Source organism: Alligator sinensis, unplaced genomic scaffold, assembly GCF_000455745.1.
Source record: "Alligator sinensis unplaced genomic scaffold, ASM45574v1 scaffold150_1, whole genome shotgun sequence".
Lineage (NCBI taxonomy): Eukaryota > Metazoa > Chordata > Crocodylia > Alligatoridae > Alligator > Alligator sinensis.
The window spans coordinates 4,530,550-4,547,705 of NW_005841840.1; the positions used below are offsets into that span (position 1 = coordinate 4,530,550).

At 40.7% G+C, this 17,156-nt stretch overlaps 1 protein-coding gene across 4 annotated transcripts in view; it reads right to left on the reverse strand.

Moving 5' to 3' along the window:
• Nucleotides 1-17,156, reverse strand: part of TRPC3 (transient receptor potential cation channel subfamily C member 3) — a 53,135-nt gene that overhangs the window by 13,862 nt on the left and 22,117 nt on the right. For all 4 annotated transcript variants that reach the window (XM_025204695.1, XM_006015621.2, XM_025204700.1 and 1 more), the window contains 5 exons: nt 13,194-13,358; nt 9,704-9,920; nt 4,902-5,135; nt 2,324-2,588; nt 1,734-1,929 (listed from right to left, as the gene is read on the reverse strand). In XM_025204695.1, the coding sequence (XP_025060480.1) occupies nt 1,734-1,929; nt 2,324-2,588; nt 4,902-5,135; nt 9,704-9,920; nt 13,194-13,358 (1,077 nt within the window). The remainder of the gene's footprint in view (nt 1-1,733; nt 1,930-2,323; nt 2,589-4,901; nt 5,136-9,703; nt 9,921-13,193; nt 13,359-17,156) is intronic.

Genomic DNA, 17,156 nt, shown 5'->3' on the forward strand with positions numbered 1-17,156 from the left:
GCATGTGCACAGAGAAAGAAGAAGAGCCCTCAAAGTTTGTGATGTTAGAGTCACACTTGGTACATGTGGTACATCTCTTCCCAATAATATAACTTCCCTGTAACCTTTACATGTGTTCTGAGTGTCACTGTTTTTCATTTCAAAACTACCTAAATTCTGCTGATGCCATTACTGTAAGACCACAGATTAACTAGCATCAAAAATATACTTTTCCTTTTGTAAGAGTTATGTAGTTTTGACTTTGAAAGCAGTAATTTTTGTCAGGGTTGTTATACTTTATTGCACAATACATGAATGGTAAGCCTCTATGTTGAATTCATTAAATTTCAAAATTAAGTTCTCTCTCCTACTGCTCTCTTTTAGATGAAATATGGTCATAAGATAAACTGCAAGCATTACAATTTGCCACTTAGCAGGTGTGCAGATGTACAGCCAGTGAGTTTTCAGGACATATGGCAATGAGCAGCTAAGATTAGAAGCAAGTTTTAAATATTGTACTTCAAGCAGAAAAAGATGCTTACACTTCATATTGAATAATTAATCTAAGAACAACAGCTAAATGTGATTTAGTCCCAACACTCTCACACTCAGGCTGCTTCCACATGTGGTGTGGATGTTTGGTTCCCTGGGGAGAACTAGCAGTGGCGCACCTTGGGCCGCTGGTACTTGTCCCCCAGGAATGCAAGTTACCCTGGGGGCACTAGGGGAAGCTTGGGCCAGCACTTGGCTGGCCCCAGCAGCCTTATCTGGGGGCCTCCCGGGGCTGCAGCAGTGGCGATTCTGCCATGCAGAGCTTGGCTGGCAGCTGCAGTGTGGCTCTGGGTGGCCTGGCTCTGCTTTTGTGCGGTCTACTCTGCCCATGCATGTGCTGTTTTGTGTTTTTTTCTCTGCATGTTTTTTTTACCCCTGGATATTCACAGCTGCGCTTGTCTGGACTCAGCCAGAAAGTTTTGCTTGTGTTTCTACATTAGAACAGTGCATAAAACTAAGAAAATGAATGTTAATGGAGTGTGTACATAAGTAGTTAACACATCTATATTTAGTTAAAAGGTTTAAGGAAATGGACTAGTGACAGCTCTCATTTCTGAAATAATTTAAGATATATTTCTTCAGTACCCTAATAGCCTGTCTAAACAGTAAAATGTACTGCGTTGAGGAAATGTATTATAGATATCTGAAAGATATTATGAATGAACAAGCAATATACTAAACTTTTCTACTTAATATTTTGTTTTCTACTTTTATCTCATTCTTCATATGAATGTTTCTATGATAAGGTCTTTTGAGACCAGACTTTAAGGTTTCAATGGTACCTCACAAACTCTTGGCTCTACGTAAATAAGATGAAGCAGGTTATCTGCCTAGACCCTGGAGATTCAACAACTTTTTTGGATCACCTTAAAGCCAAAAACCACAACCTAGTTTCCTCCTGTGGGTTGATCTTCCCAGACAAAGAATCTCCATAGGGCACTGTGATGTACCATATGTTAGAACTAGAAGTAGAATAAAACATAGCTCACCAGAAGCACTAAATGCCATACAGATTAGGAAACCAGACTAGCAGGTGGTAAAGAAAAAGATGAATTGAGGGTTTATCGTGTTCAGGCCAGTGTTTTCCTCTGACTTTCTGTAACTTGTATAATCCCTTTGTTAATGCTTACTTAAGTCAAGGTGTACCTAGCAAGAGGATCCTTCTGCCCTTAGAACTTAAAAAGAAGAAAAAAGGGGCCTACCTCAATTTCTTGGTATGAGCTGTTGATCATAGCAATCAACATGTTGAGCAGAACTACAACCATTGTTACGTTGTATATGCCATACAAAACATAGCCAATATTCTCAATGAATTTATGATCATATTTAAGGACAACTGAAGTCACTTCAGACAAACCAAATATCGACCAAAACAAAGTCTTGAAACTTTCTTCAACTCTGAAAGAAAAAACCGAGAGCAATGTTACTAATTATATAAAGAAACAGGCACTTCTTATGACAAACAGAGTAAGTGTTAATCTCAAAAAAATTCTGTTTGGGATTCAGGCCTACAGGGGATACAAAAAATTTAAGAAATAAAATTTCTGTTGCCAATCACAAGAGTCCTTAAAGTGTCTCTCACTATTTATACAGGTAACATTCCTATTGATGTCAATGGAAACTTTATTTATGTATGGAACAGAGGATTGAGCTCTTAGGTCCTTATGTTCTGAGGTTCTACAATGCCTGAACTCCCATCAAGTTCAAATGTCTTTAACTAATTATTCTAGGAGTTGAAATCACTTGGCACTTCATAGTCTTATTGTTTTTTTAAGCATAACTTCATACTTACGTTGTAAAAGCAGGGTTTACTTTAGCTCCAAGATAGTAGGAGTACAGTATAAACATCCCAATCATAAATGCAAGAAATACCATAATGAAAAGGACCATAAACTTGAAAATGTCCTTTACAGTCCTTCCAAGTGAAATCTGCAAGGGCCCAAAACTCTCATTTGCAGGCAGGATATATGCAATCCGAGAGAAACTCAGCACGACAGCTATGGCGTAAAGGCCTTCAGATATTATCTGTGGATCAGACGGGAGCCATTTGTCTCTGGCTGGAAGACATGAAATGTGGGGTAAATAATAAAATTTTTCATTTATCACCATGCTTTAAATAACACACCCAACACATGGGACTTTCCATGCTCATCTGTATATCTAGTAAAGACAAATGTTTGCAGAAACTAATAGCTGCTACTGTATTACTATTAGTATTTAAGTCATAAATAAATCATTTGAATTGTATCCTTTTTCCTTGGAGGAGAATTTATGGTGTAAAATAGACATGATAATCTTTTCAATAGGGTGTGTTGAGAGTTAGGCATGGACATTAATGAGGCTGTACCCTACTATAGGATGAATTTTTTAATATTACTACTCATAGATTTATTGCTGTTATATAATAATGAAAAACAGTAATACTATTTGAGCATTTCTGTATCTTATAAAATTTTCCCAAATAAAACAAAAATTATTAGTATTTATTTTTAAATATCCTCTAATTTGTATTTCTATTTTTTATCATTTAACTTGCATAAGTATCACTTGGGTCTTCATAGCTGTTACTTATCATTGCTCAGTCCCCATTGTAATTGGACACTATATTTCAGCCTGTTTTTATTTCATAATAACCAAGGACCTCCAGTTTAATAAGATATAGGCACACTTATCTGTTCTATAAAACAAGATAGTACCTTACAAACCACATAAAATATTCATTAAGGAAAAATACTTCCATTAGGATTAGAATGGAAATTAAATTATTAAAATAATGATTATGCCCCCATTGAAGTCAACGAGATTTATTGCTACTGATCTCAATGGGAGTAAGATTGTGACATCTGCATACAGTATGAGCTGAAACAATATGTGTTATATGAAATGTCATCCACTGCAAAATTTCATCTTATCACCTCATACTTAGCAAGAATTAAACAAGATTAAAATGTGTTTAATAAAAATAAGTGTATGCATACAGGTATGCATATGTGTATGTATACATGAATATTCAACTTGATTCTATAACAGTTATCAAGCCCTTTAACATACAGGAGTTTCTGAAGTGCGCTGAAATCATTGTCAGCAGCACATGTGGGCTACCTTCTTGTGAAATCCACTAAAAGTGTAATTCCACTACAATCTAAGTTAGAATTTCTACACTGAAATAATAAACCTGGGACCAGAATTTCTCTGTAACCAATAACATGGACAGAGGACCACATATGCCAGTGTAATTTACACGAGCTTGTGAAGTAGTATAAATTAGACCAGGATCAGGAACTGACAAGTGTGCTTCTTCTCTGGGGTACCTGACCCAGCTTTTACAGCTTCTTGCCACTAGGTGGAAGTGATTAGGCTAATGGCAACAGTATGTAATTTAGCTATGCCAGCTTAAATTTGGTACATGCTTTAAGCAGGTATCACCATTTTTAAGGTGCATATAGGCAGGCATGTGTGAACACACACGCTTAATGTACCTCAAAAATGGCAATTTTAGGCTAATCCCACTAAAAAGGGCCATGTGTAGACAAGCCCCCTTTTACCGGCATAAGGGACTGGAAACCAGTCTATACCCATAACAGAACAGAAGTTCAGCACACAAAGACTGGTTTAAAAATGGTGGAACCTGGTCTAAGATTTGTCCCCCTTGCCACCAAAGGGCAAATGTGTGTTCTGTTCACTGCCGATCTACACTACGCTGCTTACAGAAAACTGCATGACTTAGATCAATTCTGTCTCAGGCTTTCTGAATATCTGTACCTAGCCATACGATTATATCCATGATTTTTTCAGTTATTTTGCTTAGGAGTCTGCATTACCTATACTTTGGGTTTTTTTTATGTATTAAACTCATATAAACATTGTCTAGTCATATCACAAGCTTGGACTGACCAAGTTCTACTAAAAAGCCTAAAATGTTTTAGTTTAAGGTAACTAACTTAACAAAAATTATAATAAATGTATATTTTGTCAATGTTTTGGTTGTCCTCTGTAAATTTAATGACACTATTAAGCAAAATTAACAAAATGGAGTGTTGGGTGGGGGGGGGAAACTAAACTTCACACTTACTATGAACTGAACTTGACAAACTTTTGTAATAGCCAGAACATGACGACTATGGGTCGGACCAGCTCTGGTATAAGCAGATGGAACATCATTGAATGTATTGTTGTGTACAGTTAAAACTGAGCTGTATCTGGTCCTGATTTGTTTAGTATTAGTATGTCAGTAAATTATTTTATTAAATTAAGCATGATAACAAATATAATTAAGAAGTATAAAAATAAACACCCAAGACTGGAAACCTTTAGGTAAGTGTTATGAAATCCAAGAGCTGTAAGAACTGCTTCATGGCATTTGAACTCACCATAAGTAAAATATTCTATTTCTGGTGGAAGTGTGACCACAGAGAGATCACTCTCCTCAATGTAACTGTCCACGTATTGCTGTGCTTTTGTGGCCTGCAAAAAAGCTAGAAGCCTGGCTGTGAAAGCAGCAATGAAAATGGACAACATCCCAAAATCCAAAACATTCCATAACTGCAATATATATTCCCTGGGTCCTTCTAGCCAGAGCTCTTTGCATTCTGACCACATCATACCTGCAAACAGAAGGGAAAAAAACATATAGGTACTACAGCCAGTTCTGTCTCATTGAGAATTTTCCCCACCTACATAATCAGAGCTTCCAAGAAGGCTAGAAGCTCTCACTAGTAATGCTACAGAGTTGCTGTCTATTTCACAGGGCTATCCTAATTCCAATAGGACTGCAATTTTCAATACTTGAATTGATTCACAAATATCTGTAGGGTCAAAGTGCAGTTACCATGCACTGGCACTGTGATACTATAATATACCTAATACTAAATAGGAGGAAATGCTAAATAAGTAGCAATGTGCTAATGAAGCATAATTAAGTATAACTTCTTTTAGCACAGCGAACATCATGGTCTGATCTGAGGATGTATTTGCTGCAAAAGAAGAGTTTTAAAACATGGAACCAGAACGAAAGCAGCACCCTTCTCTGATTTCACTTACCCATTTATTCTTACTTAAATCTCCACAGTCAAAGGGATTCATTACTAGGGAAGGCCCAATCAGTAACATAAGGGTGAAGCAACCACAGGGGCTGCCTGCAGTATGACTTGACAGGAAGGGGAGGAGGGAGGGAAGAGGAGGGCAGAGTGGAGCAGGGCAGTGTGGAAAAAACAGCTGCCCTGGTCACCACCAGTGGCAGAGCAGCAGCCAGTAAGCAGCAGCCAGTAGTTGCTGCTGCTCCCATGTGTCACAGCATCCCAGGCCACCTGATTAAACTTCTAAGACCAACCTACAACACAAAATTCATGGGCAACCAAAAGCAAATGGCACAGTTAAAAACACGGGTTCTTTATTCCATAATCTTCTTTAATATTGTCTTGCATTTTTTAATGACTGTCATATAAGCATTTATACTACACCCATTCAGAAGCCAAGAGCCAGAGCCAGCCATCCCTGCTTGTTCTGTGTGATATTGCCTGGATCAGTCATATCCGGATGGTTCAGATCCTTGTTAGCCCATAGCAGGTTGCAGCATTAAAGATAAGCTGCTCAGCTGTTTGCTGCTGGCTCTACTTCAAAGGGCACTGTTGCAATCACCAGAAGCCCACCTGTGCTCCCAGGAAGCTGACTGGAGAATCTGTGCCATTTGAAATTAAAGCTGCAGTAAATATCTGGAGCAATTTACTAATCCTGAGTTGAGTAGCAACAGTACTCTGCTGCAGTAATATATACTCCCATCTAGTATGCATATCCTCATATTCACAGGGGGCGCGTCTACAGGAGATGCTTAATCAGCATAGTTTGCTGTGAAGTAAGCAGGTGCATCTACATGTGCACATGCTTACTTTGCAGTAAACTACCTGCAAATTCAAGTAGCAAATTTACTCAGCATTAGTAACGGTGCTATCGTGCTTGTGTAGATGCCTGATCAGGAGCAAAATCTGCTCCCAGTCAGCCATCCACCAGGAGATGGGAGATAGCTCCCTGCTCCCAAGAGCTGCCTCCTGCTGGGGAAGGGGGACATAGTTTCCGCTTGGGCTCCTGTGGCACAGCCCGCCCCAGGGAGCCCCAGAGAGCTCCAAGCTCCCTGCTCCAAGCTTGCAATCAAGGAGCAGGGGGCTGGGAAACCCTTCTCTCCCAGCCTGAACTTCACAGTCTTGGGGCTCAGGTTGGGAGACCCTTATCTCCCAGCCCAAGCCCTGTGACCACAAAGCTCGGGCTGGAAGATAAGGGTCTACCAACCCAAACCCTGCAGTTGCGGGGCTCAGGCTGGGAGATAAGCATCTCCCAGCAGTGGCCCCATGATTGCTGGGAGCTCTGTGCTGGTGGGGGCTACGGAGCTTGTGCAGAGTGCAGAGCTAGCAGGTGGGAACAAGATCCCTAGCCCCTGCCCTGCATGCCCAGGTGGGGACAATGTCCCCCTGCCCCAGCAGCAGGGAGCTTCCAGTCCCCGCTCCACACTCATGATCACAGAGCTGGGGCTGACAGCTTTTTTCCCAGCCCCCGCTCTACAATTGCGGAGCTGGGGCTGAGAACAGGCTGGGAGCTTGTTCCTAGCCCCTGCTCCATGATCACAGAGCAGGACTGGGAGCTCCGTTCATGGAGACATGGAGTCTCCCTGATTGGAACAATTCCCAGCCAGCCCCAGGCTGCATGGGGAAACACATTCAGCCCGGGGCTGGTTGGGAACTGTCCTGGTTAGGGGCAGGTCCTGGTCCTGTGCCCCAATCAAGTGATCATGGCACAGGCCTTGGAAAGAGTTGCGGGGGTGGGGTAAGTCCTAGCAAGCTAGCTGCTAGCTGCCCCCCTGGCAGACTGAGGTAGGGGGCTGGGACCTGCCCTCCCGCTGCAGGTCCTTCCAAGCCCTGCCCCTGATCAGGGAGCCAGGGCCAGGAGCTCCCTGCTGCTGAGGTAGGGGGACATTGTCCCTGCCGCAGCAGCAGACAGCCCCCAGGCCCAGGCAACAGCTCTCTCCTGAACCGGTGCTCCCTGCCAAGCCCTGGGATAGCGCCCAGGAGGAACCTGGAGCTTCCTCTGGTGGCAGCACAGGCTCACTGCAGGGCTGCAGGGAACTGGGAGCAAATTTTCTCTCTAATCTCTGCATGTGTAGACACCTACCCAAAAACCCTTACTCTGCAGTAGTTTACTGCACAGTAAATCTAGGCTGGAGTAAATGCGCCCCGGGGGGGTAAGGAATTTAACCCTATGAAAGATTCTCAGTGACCCATACTTAGAGGCTAGTCAAAATCATAGTGATTCTTCCTAGGTAGAATACTTTGGGGACATGCCAAAAGAGACAAAGGTGATGTAATCTTTTTTATGTAATCTTTTTTATGGTATATCTAGCTTTTGCAAACTATATCTAACTGAATACTTAAGGCAACTTACTGATGCTGGGAGGGGTGTGGCATGTGTGTGTTAAGAGATGCTTGCAGAGCACAGCGTGTGGGATGCAGAGGATTCCTGGAATGCCTCCCTAACACCAGCAGGATAGTGTCTCCCTGACACTTGTAAGATAGCAAGAAGTTCAGAAAAAGGTCTCATTATAATGCTAAAAATCACACCCCTGGGCAGGGCAAAAGTATGTTAATGAAACATATATGTATGTAAATGAAATACATGGCTAAAACATAGGTATAGAGACATGCTCAGTAGAGAACGTCTTATGTCAGTGGCTTGTAACCAATCACTGAGCGATACACTTGCAAACATATGTATAAAAGGTACCCAAAGGTAGAAACCGGTGGTGCTTGCTTTGCAAACGATTGCCAAGCACCCCTCTCTGCGCAGACTGGAAACAATAAAGATTAAGTTGGATCCTCCACCCCTGTGTGTTCATTGGCAATAGCGCACCGGGCACGAACTCACACTGTCCGTTGGGGACAACAAAGGCATGGGAATCCTCAGACCATTCTCATAAAACCAAAATACCCAATGAAAACAAAGATATGCTCAAATCAGGAGTCATTATGGGCTACAAAAGGATACAGGAAAAAACACCTTTATTTAGCTATAATATTTCCTCTTAATCCCCACTGCATTCAAAGTAGAGATAATTACAGTGGTAAGTGGTTTACACTTTTCCATGTTATGGTATTTAGTGTTCTGATTCTGTCATTAGAGCTAGTTTGCATGTTTTGACCACATAAAATGACCTCACCGTCATTCAGTACTTCCTTTTCAAAGTAGTAAATGATGGCGCACTGATAGTGCAGTAACAGCCTGTACTGCACCATGCATGTGGCACATGGTTATTTTTAGCTGCTACGGAGCACATTGCTATGGCTACATAGGTTCAGCATCACAGTTTTTGCCCGTGGACGCTATGTTGCCGTATTGCATTGCTATGGTGATGTAGCATCATGTGTAGATGAGCCCATTAAGTAGGAAGTAATGCTAAATAAGTAGTAATGTGCTAATATGCATGAACACTGACTCCTGACCTTCTGGCATATTGGTGTCTTGATGTTACTTAAAATAACTATGTTGCATTAAGACAGTACATTGTGTCATTCTTTCTAGCAACCGGGATTAGATGACCTTCTGAGGTCCCTTTCAGCCCTACTTTTCTATGCCTCTATCACAAATGCCAAAGTTTCAAAATACTGCAGCACGATGACTGTGAATCTCTGATTTTTTCATTTATTACACAGTGGAAAGATACTCTCTATCTTCTGATGAAGACAGTTGGCCATTTTATTCTTGCAAGTACATAAATAAAATGGCCCTTTCAAGTGAGCATAAAATAATATGCAGATGAAACCTTCTTAGCTTTCTTACTGGAAAACTAGAAATGCTTAAAACAAGCTTCTCAGCTGCTCCTGGGATCTAATTTATAGTTGCCTAAGTATGAATTGCTATAAGCTACTCTCAGCCTAGAATAGTCAGAGTGCAGAACAGTCCAGGCACTCACAGGACCTACTGCCCCTAACATGCTTCTTCTACCCTGGCAAGCCCTTACCTCAGGAGCTGCAAGAGGAGACAGCATAGATCTGTTTCTGCCACCCCTAAGCTAGGGTTTTCCTGTGAGAACCACTGGAGCAACATATGGGAGATGCAGTGAGAAATCAGAATCTTTTAGAATTTCCATAGATAAAAAAATGTAATTGAGATGAAAAGGTAGTATACCTACCAAGTACCCATATCATGATCAGCATCTCTGTCCAGGTGAACTGGGTAGTCTTGACCCTAAAGATCTGTTTAGGGTAATCAGTAACAGTGACATTTGGTAGCGTTGTTATGCCTTCAAATCTGTCTGAGGCATTGAACACCAACAGGCCCAGGAAAATAATGAAGGATGCAGCATGTGCCACAAATTTCATAAATGGACTTCGGAGAATTTTTCCAAGCTGCAAAGGCAAAACAAAACTAAACTCTTAGTTATGAAAGATACTGGATTTCCCTTGCATCATATACTTTAGAAATACAAAGAAGCACCTATAGTGAAAGATGGGCTGAAATTAAAATACCTGCTACTTGCTTAGAAATACCCTTCCAAGTATATTGAACAGCCATGGTCTGCCATTCCTGACAGCAGGCTCCCTATTGGGAACGATGTCCTACTGGTCAGTTTCTGTTGCTCCACTATCCCTGGAAGACAATATCAGCAGAGCAATATTTTGGGGAGGTATATCCACACTATGGGAACATTCACTGCTGTTTAGAAAGGGCCTGAATGGGTGTCCGCAGAAGTCCGTGGAGGGTCAGATCAGCCCCAGAAAAAAGTGGGTATCAAAAGAACACCTTTTCTACCAATGAGGAAGTACTCAAAGTGTTCAGGGCACTATTAGTTTGGCTTTGATTTTAATGCATATCCTGTTCAGCAAATCAAAGCATCAAAGTCAATTAATATCAGGCTTTAGGAAAAATAACTGTCTCCCCCATGGCTGATGTATTCAGAGCATGAAATATCTCCCAAACCAAGAATCTGTAAATGTTTGATTAAAACTAATTAGGAATACTGCACTACAACAGGGTAAGAAAAAAATTACGAAATGTTAATATGTTTAAACAAATTCAAATGGATTAATGCAGAGCTCTGTCCATCAAAGAATAGTGTTGCCAGATCCTGCTGCATTTGGAGTGAGTGGCTGAGCATAGCAGAAATGGCAGAGGTCAGTGGCAGTTCTCCTGAAGAAGGTGGAGAAAAGCTGCAGGCCTTCAAGAATGCTAAGAGAAAATATAATGAAGCTGCAATTGTGATTCCCCATAACAAAAGAAAAAAGAAGAGTGTCCCTAGCCCTGGCAGTGGCATAGCCTACCTCTATTGAAGATTCTACTGCCAATTTCCAAGAAGGGAACCTACTGCCAGTGGCTGCTGTGTCTCACCAACTTGTGTAATCAGTGAGAGCAAGCAGCAGGATTTTTTGGATGAGAGGTATTCAATGTTCCCTCTCCCTTTCACTTCTTCCTGGGCACTCACACAATCTGCTTCTAAGATTCTGGGCAACTGTGGACTTGAATATGCCATTTGTGTTGAACAAGTTGAAGATAATGTAGAACCACACTTGCTGGCCTGAGAGATGTCCAGGGGGACTGTACCTTTCAGAATAGTCTCTTTACCACCCATTTTAGCACTGTTGAGCATTACATAAACAGAGCAGTTTGTGATATCCACTATGTGTGACTGTAATAGTTCCTTGTTCCTGCACGAGATACTGCAAAGTTAGAAGCGTTCAAAGCTCCTTGCCCCACTGCTGCACCTTTTCTCAAAAGTACAGAGATGGTCTGGAGCCCTGAGTACAGCAATGGAGCAATATTATATTGTACTAAATTATCAGCTGTATTAATAACATAACACATATGATAATATTATGAATACTGGGGGGAAAGTGGTAAAACCCCATGTGAAGTATTGTATACTATGAGAGACATTTTTCAAAAAGAATCCAGTAAGTGAATGAGGAGTTGAAAGTAATTTTATGTGCTCCTGCCTGAAGCTGACCTTTAGGTTCTGATTTTTAAATTGCAATATTTATATTGCAATATTGCAAACCATTGATTTGTATGCACAATTCTTCTATTTGGCATAGAAAAATATCAGGTGTTTCTGGTGTTGGGAATTAACGTTCAAGGACAAATGTTACTTTTCCATATTAGATACAAACAAATAATAATGCGTTTGCATGATGTCAAGCTGCCAGGCAGCTGGGAGGAATACCTTTACTACAGCTGATCACAGAGGAATATTTGAGTAACAATTATAGCATTTCATAAAGATTGTTCTAAATAACAATCAAACAAGCAAACAAAAAAAAAGACTAGAAAGAAAACAGCCTATTCCCTACAAGCATGTATGAGGTGTGCAGAATCTTACCCTCTTTTAAAGATGAGCTGAAAAACAAAAAAACATAATTTGAGTGAAACGTGGATTTCTGTGCCAGATATCATCTCTGCATAAGCTTGCAGAGAGGGGGACAGGAAGAGATTCAGTAACGAAAGAATGATTTAAAAATATTTTTTTTAAAGTATTTGCTCTTTGTGAAGGCCTTTTATCTTGCTATATACATCTTACTGAAGAAATCCACCATTTGCTGACTTTTCACATACTACAGGCTTTCAGTGATACTTCTGCATTTTTGTTGTAACATCATCAGTAAACCTAGAAGCACCAGGATGTTCTCATGCAGGGAAACAATTACTATACGTTGAGTTAAAATGACATTCTTTTCTGAATGCACCTCCATACCTTGGTTAAAAAGCTGTATTTAATTTGAGTTTTGTTTTGCAATTCACCTTTGTAAGCAATCTGACTTAACAGTGCAGCAAAACCGAGTGCTAGAGTAAGGATTCAATCCTGTATCACTCAGGCCAGTGGAAGTTTTATTATTGAATTGTATGGGAGGAGGATCAAATCCTCACATACCAAATGAGAGAATATGATGCCATACACTTGGAGATATGCTCCTTAGTTCAAGTACACAGCTACATAGCATGGATCATGAAGAGAATAGGATCTTTAGATATTAAAACAAAACAAACAGTAACTGTAGCCTGAGAGACCCAGAATATCTTTACACATGCTCTGGATATGGGGTGAGGGGAAGGAGAGCTCCAAGAGCCGCTCTAATTAAAGTGCCTGCGGTGCCTGGTGTATTCAGCATCCCACTTTCAAAATGGCAGTGGGGACAGCTTAACTAAAGCTCGTTCTACAAGCTTTAGTTAAAGCGCCCCTGCCACCAGTCTGAAGTGCAGGGACACTGAATACATGAGATGTGGAGGCTGCTGGAGTGCATTAATTAGCATGCTCCAGCAGACTGAATCAATTGAGTCTACTTCTACATGCTCTAATTAAAATGTGTCAGAGCAGCGTCTCTGCACGTCTACAGGCACCCCCATTTTCTATCTTTATTCTTAAAGATGTTTCACTTGCCTACTGATCAAGTGGTGATCAGGTGCTGGAAGGAATAAGACTTCATACTAGTCCTTGATCAGTGTGGTCCCCTCTTTATAAAGTAATATACGTCTAATAACAAAATTAGGAGCAGGACCAGAGCTATCTAAAAATCCGATTAATCAGTTAAAATTCAGGGTGCAACATTATACTTCAGATGACAGTGACTGGAAAGGGATACATGAAACAGCATAAGGTGTTTTAATATGGAATTTATAAAAATCTGTACCCTGCTACATGGTGCAATCCAATAACCAATGGCAAGAAGCGGAAGGCCCAAAGCAACAACCAGCACAACTAGACACTTGATAGCTATGGTCTGTTCCCGTAATCCTGAGAGATTTTCATACCAGATAGTCAACAGCTGTTGCTGACAGTTTGGATGGGCCACAAACTATGAATGAAAAGAAAGAAAATCAAGGTTCAGTATAGTTTACATTAAGAGTTATACACATATTGCATTCATGATTAGCAAATATAAAATACTCTGTATAAAGTAAGACCTCAAGAAACATGCTGCCTTTTTTCCTTTCTTATAACTTTATTTATTAAAAAACCAAGACATAAAAAAGAGAGTAGAAATACCTCAGTTGAAGTAAAGAGTCAAATACTGCCTCTGGATGCAAATGTGGGCTGCTACCATTGACCTGTGTCTGAGAACAAGTTTAGTTCTACACTTCACTGGCTAGATCCTATCAGAACTGAGCCCTCTCATGACCTTGCGTAAACTGGTTGGCCCTGAGATATCAAAACTGATTCAATCTACCTCTAATTTGTCTATGGATCCCAGAACTTTCTGAACCTAGCTCACCTTCAACCCTGCATTCCACCTTTCTTATCCACACTCCATATGCTTCCCAAAAAGTCAGCCACCTAAATTTCCTTATGAAAGCTTTAACCACCTCTTCCACCAATTCTCTTATTTTAAATAAGAACTGCAAGGGAACAAGGCTGCAATATAAGATTTCAAAGTCTCCTGCTGGACTGAAGAAACCATAGCATCAGGTATATTGAAGAAGAATGGTATTATTATATATTTGAATCAGGAAGACATACTGCATCTTCCAGCCTGGCTTTTTGGGAGACATTTCAGACAAAACTATTCTGATGTTTTACTGAAAATGAATAAAAACTGCCATTATATAACACAAAAAAATTGCTCAAGAGTGGCGAAAAACCACTCTCTTGGTTTATGATGCTTCCAGAAGTCAATTTTTGTATTTCATGCTTTATTACCCATTATTCTAACATCATAAAATATATATTACAAACTATTTATATGCTTTCTCAATCCTTGCAGAAGTTCGTGACTAGTGCTACCTTAGATGAAAGATACTCTATGATGCTGTTTGATAGTCTTCCAAAAATTCTTTCTTTTATACTATTTTAAAACTATAAAGGTTCTTGATCATACAGATTGTTGTCACTGTGCAGTTTTCTGCTATTCTTAGACTGCTTTTGAGTTTTAATGAGCTGTTAACATCATAACAACACTTTACAGAGGCTCAAATAAAATCTGAGAGGTGTATGTTTTAACTAAAAATACAAACATTGGGTGTTTTTTTAGTTACAACAGAACTTTGATTTTAAATGAATCACTCATATGAGATGTTTCTTTTATCTTTGCTGAATAGTATACATTATTATTAACATTTTCAAACCTAAGTACTTAAAGTTAGGCACTTCAAACTCTAGTTAGGCATCTAAATAAGATTATCCAGATTATTAGAGGTGCTAAAAATATGTACATTTATTGTAATTTTCAAAAATGCTCTAAGTTGTTCTAACTCTCATCCCATTAAAATAATGGTGAAATTCTACTGAGAACATATGAACTCTCCTAGTTGTTAACATAAACATCAGGATGCTTGTTAGATACTGTCTTCAAGCAAGTTTAATTATCTTCTAGCTTCCATAACCTTTCTTCTAGCCCTCAGAAAGTGAGATATCCGGTGGGATCTATTTCCCGTTAATATGCTGGGATCTTTCATCTTTCAGCTGTGTTATAGTTAGCTGCAGCAAGCAGATACATGCATGTTGCTTTCATTAACTTTAATAAGAATCACCAAAACTCACAGAAAAGAGAATATTCCTCCAAAGGTAATTCTGCAACATTAAGGAAAGTTTGGTCACCAGTGAACTACTGACCCCAATTCTATTTTAATATCTACTACAAACAAACAGTGATACAAGAACAGAGAATGTAATTTAACTGAAGGATACTTTAATTTGTTTTATTAAGTTTTAAGCTTTACTCTAGTAAAATCAGTTGTGTTTTGGTTTTATTTAAAGATATATAGCCTTATGTTTGAATCCTTCATTCTGGATTTCTATCTTTTTCTTTCTTTATAATAATATTATTATTATTATTACCACATGCAGTGAGACATATCATGAGAGAGTAGTGTGCAATAGTTGGTTGAGCACAAGACCAGGAATATCATTATGACTCTAACAATGATTCCTTCTTTAGTAGTAGGCAATTCTGTCCCTCAGCCTAAGTGTCCTCTAGCTGTAAAATGAAGATAATATAACTTCTCATTCTTAGAAGAATGCTGTAAAGCTTAATTTAGTGTTTGCACTGCATTCTGAAGAGGAAAATACTGCAAGAGTGCAACATATGTTTACTGCTTAAATACTGCAAAGCAGTCAAACTGCCAATACTTGTCACCAAATTAGAGTAAGAAATTACAAGTCTTCACAAAAGAATGCTTACATTGTTGTTGTTGTGGTAACATTATATAGCATTCCTGTACCAACCCAGAAAGAATTAGCCAGAATCTGAAACAGCACATTGTTTCAGAATGTATGTTGGTTTGAAGAGTTCCTCACAATAAATATATAAAAAATAAACCCCACATCTCTAATTTATGCTTTGCCTTTATTGAGATCAAATGGTACCATCCAATGCTGCCTGCCAACTCTTTCCAGAAAAGTTTTGTTTAGATTTCAAATCCCATGTAAAAATGCCTGTAGTAAGTACAGTAGGATAGGCTGGCAATGAGGACAGGAAAATTCTAATCTCTTAGGCCGCTTGTACACGTGATGGGGGTTTAATCCCCTAAATTGAAATGGTGGGTTTTTAACTGCAATGCTTAAAAACCCACCGCTTCAATTTAGGGGCTTCCATGGCCATTATGGTGAGGGGCCCCATCCTTTTTTTTTTTCCCCTGAGGAGCCTGCCTGTCTCTCCCACAGCTGGGGAGTGAGTTGCCAGCAGGTTGAGCAGCCCCTGAGCTGTGGGGGGTCCTGGTCCTTCCCTCCATGGTGGCAGTGCCCCCTGGGGCTGCTAGCAGGCGGGTGGGCTGCTAGCTGCCCGGGAGTGCTGCCACCATGGAGGGAAAGTCCGGGCCCCCGCAGCTTGCCCTTGAAGCCGTGGGAGAGACGGGCAGGCTCCACAGGAAAAGAAAAAAGGATCAGGCCCCTCACTGCTTATTTTTCTTTCCCTCAGTGGAGCCTGTCTGCACACACTACCACCAGGCTGTGCAGCCCCTGAGCTGCAGGGGCAGGGTCCCAGTCCTTCCTTCTGCAGTGGCAGTGCCCCCCGGACACCAGGCGGGGTGCTAGCCACGTGGGTGCTGTCTCAGCTCACAGGCAGCACCCGCCAGATCCGACTCTTCTTCTGGGGGACCCCCAGACTCAGGCCAGGGAGTGAGGGTGCTGACAGAACTGCCAGCCGGTGCCCGCCCTGAGATTGGTGCTGGCTGGGGGTGGGCGTGCCAAGAGAAGCACTGGCAGCACTTCCAGTTTTGCCGCGGACACTTCCAGTTTTGCTACCGGTGCTTCCGGGGTCAGTGATCGGCCACAGGGGGACCCCCAGACTCAGGAAGCACCAGTTGCCCGTGATTATGTACGTGCCCTCTTGCCAGACCTTCTGAGAACATTTTAATTAAAAGAGAGGCTGTAGCCACAGTAAGATTTCTTTCTCCAATTAAAATGGGAGGGAGGTTTGTCCTACATTTTGAATGCTTTTTGTAGGGAGAGAAGTAGTTTTCAATATTGTAGCTGTTCAACAGCTAGAAAGGCCTCTGAATTCAAGTAGGTAGGAAACCTACCTCAACCCTAGTTTAGCCATACCATGGGACAAAAAACAGTCAAGTGCAGTATGGTTTTGTGATGGCTCTCTGCTCGGAGATAAATTATCACCTCTAACGATAACCTTCTTGTGGAAAAACCTGCAGTGCTCAGCAGG